Consider the following 2,488-nt stretch of genomic DNA (forward strand, 5'->3'; position numbering starts at 1 on the left):
AAAAATTACCTGATGACTAAAAGCAATCCAGGAATTCCTACTCAAGAGTTAATGATAGCACTATTCCTTTCTCCCTACAGGTTATGACTCAAAACAAAATATGCTATAAAGGCAGCATAACCAGACAGTTTTTGGAGAATAGCCTTGCACATAACTTGCACTGGCAGGCTGGGGGTTTGTCCTAAATAACCTTCACAGGTTGCACAAACTGTTCCCATATCCTGATCAATAGTCAGATTGAGAAGCTTCCTAAGATTTCCTTAGAATAAGAATAAGGTGTGGGGTGCGGTAGGGTGGGAGGTCAACTAGTCACCAAAAACATCTATAAAGAGAGAGAAAATATACACTCCTATACAAATACACAGAAAGATACCATGCTTGGGGTAAACTGGCCACCACTGGCAGCAATTGAGCCCAGGCTGAAGATACTACATTCAAAGGGTGACCTGTTTCAAAAGGGTTGGATGTTCTCATTCTTGAGTGCAGAAAAACTCTTCCATCCTACCTTTATTTTTCAGGCACAGAGGGAGGGGAGATGAGGTTTACACCCCACCTATGGGAAAGGAACAAAAGCAAATGCCTGGCAGAGCTGAAAAAACTCCTCCTTCTTCAGGACCCTAGAGGTGGCAGCTCAGCACAGCTCCCTTCATATTTCCTCAAGTTAACTCACTCTTGGCGTCCAAGGAATCAATTTCTACACCTTGGAAAGGCCATGGGCAGGTTTAGAACATGATCAGTTTAGCCCTTCTCCATGGTGCCTCCTTTCCTCAGCTACCCCAATGGCTTCTAATTAACCCTTCCTGGCCCTTGCCTGGGTCAGGGCTGTTCCAAGTGTCGGCAGCTTCATTCTACATCTCCATGAAACCATCAACCCCACCACCACCACCACCTCCCCACATGGACATAACTTCCCTTTGTGGTTTATGGTCGGTCAATTTACATGTGCTTTTCTTTCTCTCCTTCCTATGGGCGGAGAAAGGGCTCATTGCTTTGGGGAAGGCCCTCCCTCCCCTCCCCAGCTCTCAATAGGAGCCAGATCCTAAAGCTAGCCAGCAGGTCTGCAGAGAGGAGGGCTCACACTTGAGTTAACCCATTGAAGGGAGTTAGATTTGTTCTCATCTGGGACCCGCTGAAGTAGGGCCCCATAGAGCTCAACAATCTCCCTCATCTTCCTACAGCCCCCGGCCCCACAAACGGCCCCAGAAGAGGCAGGCACCTTTTTCCTCCCTGGTGACCATGGCCAGTTTTAAATGTCTCACATTGTCTCTCCAAACCTGGAAAGGGGGGGTGGGGTGGGGTGGGGAAGGGGGAGCTAAAAAACAGACGGCGAAGAGAAAAGACAGCGAGAGAGCAAAAGGGAAACTCAATAGTAAATCACCAAGCCCAACCACAGTGTTTACTTACGAAATTTGGGGCTGGTGCTAGTTTCTGGAGAGGTGGTGGTAGAGGCAGAGGAAGAGTAGGAGGAAGCAGAGAAGGCAGCATCCTGAAAGGGAGACAAGGTCCAGGAGGGAGTAGAGTCGTGAAGGTAGGAGGAGGTAGCATATGCCGCAGTGGGCCAGGAGGGCATCGCCTCGGTACTGGGAGTTCCCGGCCCTGGGGGTCGGGAGCCTGGCGTGCTGCTACTAAAGAAAGGGGCTGTGGTGGACAGGACCGTCGGGGGGGCCGCAGTGTTCCGTGCGGTGGTTGAGCGCGGGCTGGCCCGGATGGGCACCCGGTGCCCGGGAAATCGAGTGGGAGCCCGCGTGATGGTGGTCAGGCGGGTGCTAATCCGGTTGGGCGTCCTGGAAGAGGCGGCACCGCTGGCCGAAGGGGTGGCGGGAGACGTGGTGGCCGTGGTCGTGGTGGTGGTCTCCATGGCCTTGGGGAAGGAGCTGGGCTTGGAGAGGAAGAACGGGTCCTGGCCCATCCCCTTGGAGTCCACCAGGTCGGTGGGCACGTACTCCTTGACGGAGCCCACCACGATCCATTTGAGAAGCATGAGGCTGAGCCCCAGGCCGATGAAGCCGATGAACAGGGGCACCACGCACAACCACGTCTGCTGCCGGTTCCACACGATGCAGTCGCTACAGCGTAACTCCCGGGGGGGCTCGGCCGCCCCTTCGCCGCCGCCGTCCGGGCCCCCGCCCGCAGCCGCTGCAGCCGCCGCGGTGCCCTCCTCTGCCGAGGCGGCGGCTGCCGAAGCGGCTCCAGGTGGCGAGGCAGCGGGCGCCCCTTCACTCATCCTAGGAGCCGGTCTTCACCTTCGCCCCCCCGAGGGCCGCGCCAGAGGCATGGGGCCGCGCGGGCCGGGCGCGGGCGCGGGCGCGGGCTCCGGCGGCGGCGGCGGGCTCGGGCGCAGGCAGCGGCCGCGGCGGCCGCATGCAAATCGGCTCCCTGCCCCCACGCCCTCCCCCGAGAGGCGGGCGGCGGGCGGGGAGGGGAGCGGAGGGGGAGGGGACGCGGCCGGGGAGGGGGCGACGGGGCGCTCGGGAGAGGGGTGAGACGG

General features: G+C 58.0%; 1 protein-coding gene across 1 annotated transcript; it reads right to left on the reverse strand.

Annotated features, from left to right (window-relative positions):
• Positions 1-1,349: 1,349 nt before the first annotated feature.
• Positions 1,350-2,224, reverse strand: LOC129145069 (pro-neuregulin-3, membrane-bound isoform). Its single transcript, XM_054690696.1, has one exon. The coding sequence runs from the start codon at positions 2,222-2,224 to the stop codon at positions 1,397-1,399; it is 828 nt and encodes a 275-aa protein (XP_054546671.1). The 3' UTR covers positions 1,350-1,396.
• Positions 2,225-2,488: the final 264 nt, after the last annotated feature.

Source organism: Talpa occidentalis, unplaced genomic scaffold (assembly GCF_014898055.3).
Source record: "Talpa occidentalis isolate TD23 unplaced genomic scaffold, MPIMG_talOcc4v2.1 talOcc4.8, whole genome shotgun sequence".
NCBI lineage: Eukaryota > Metazoa > Chordata > Mammalia > Eulipotyphla > Talpidae > Talpa > Talpa occidentalis.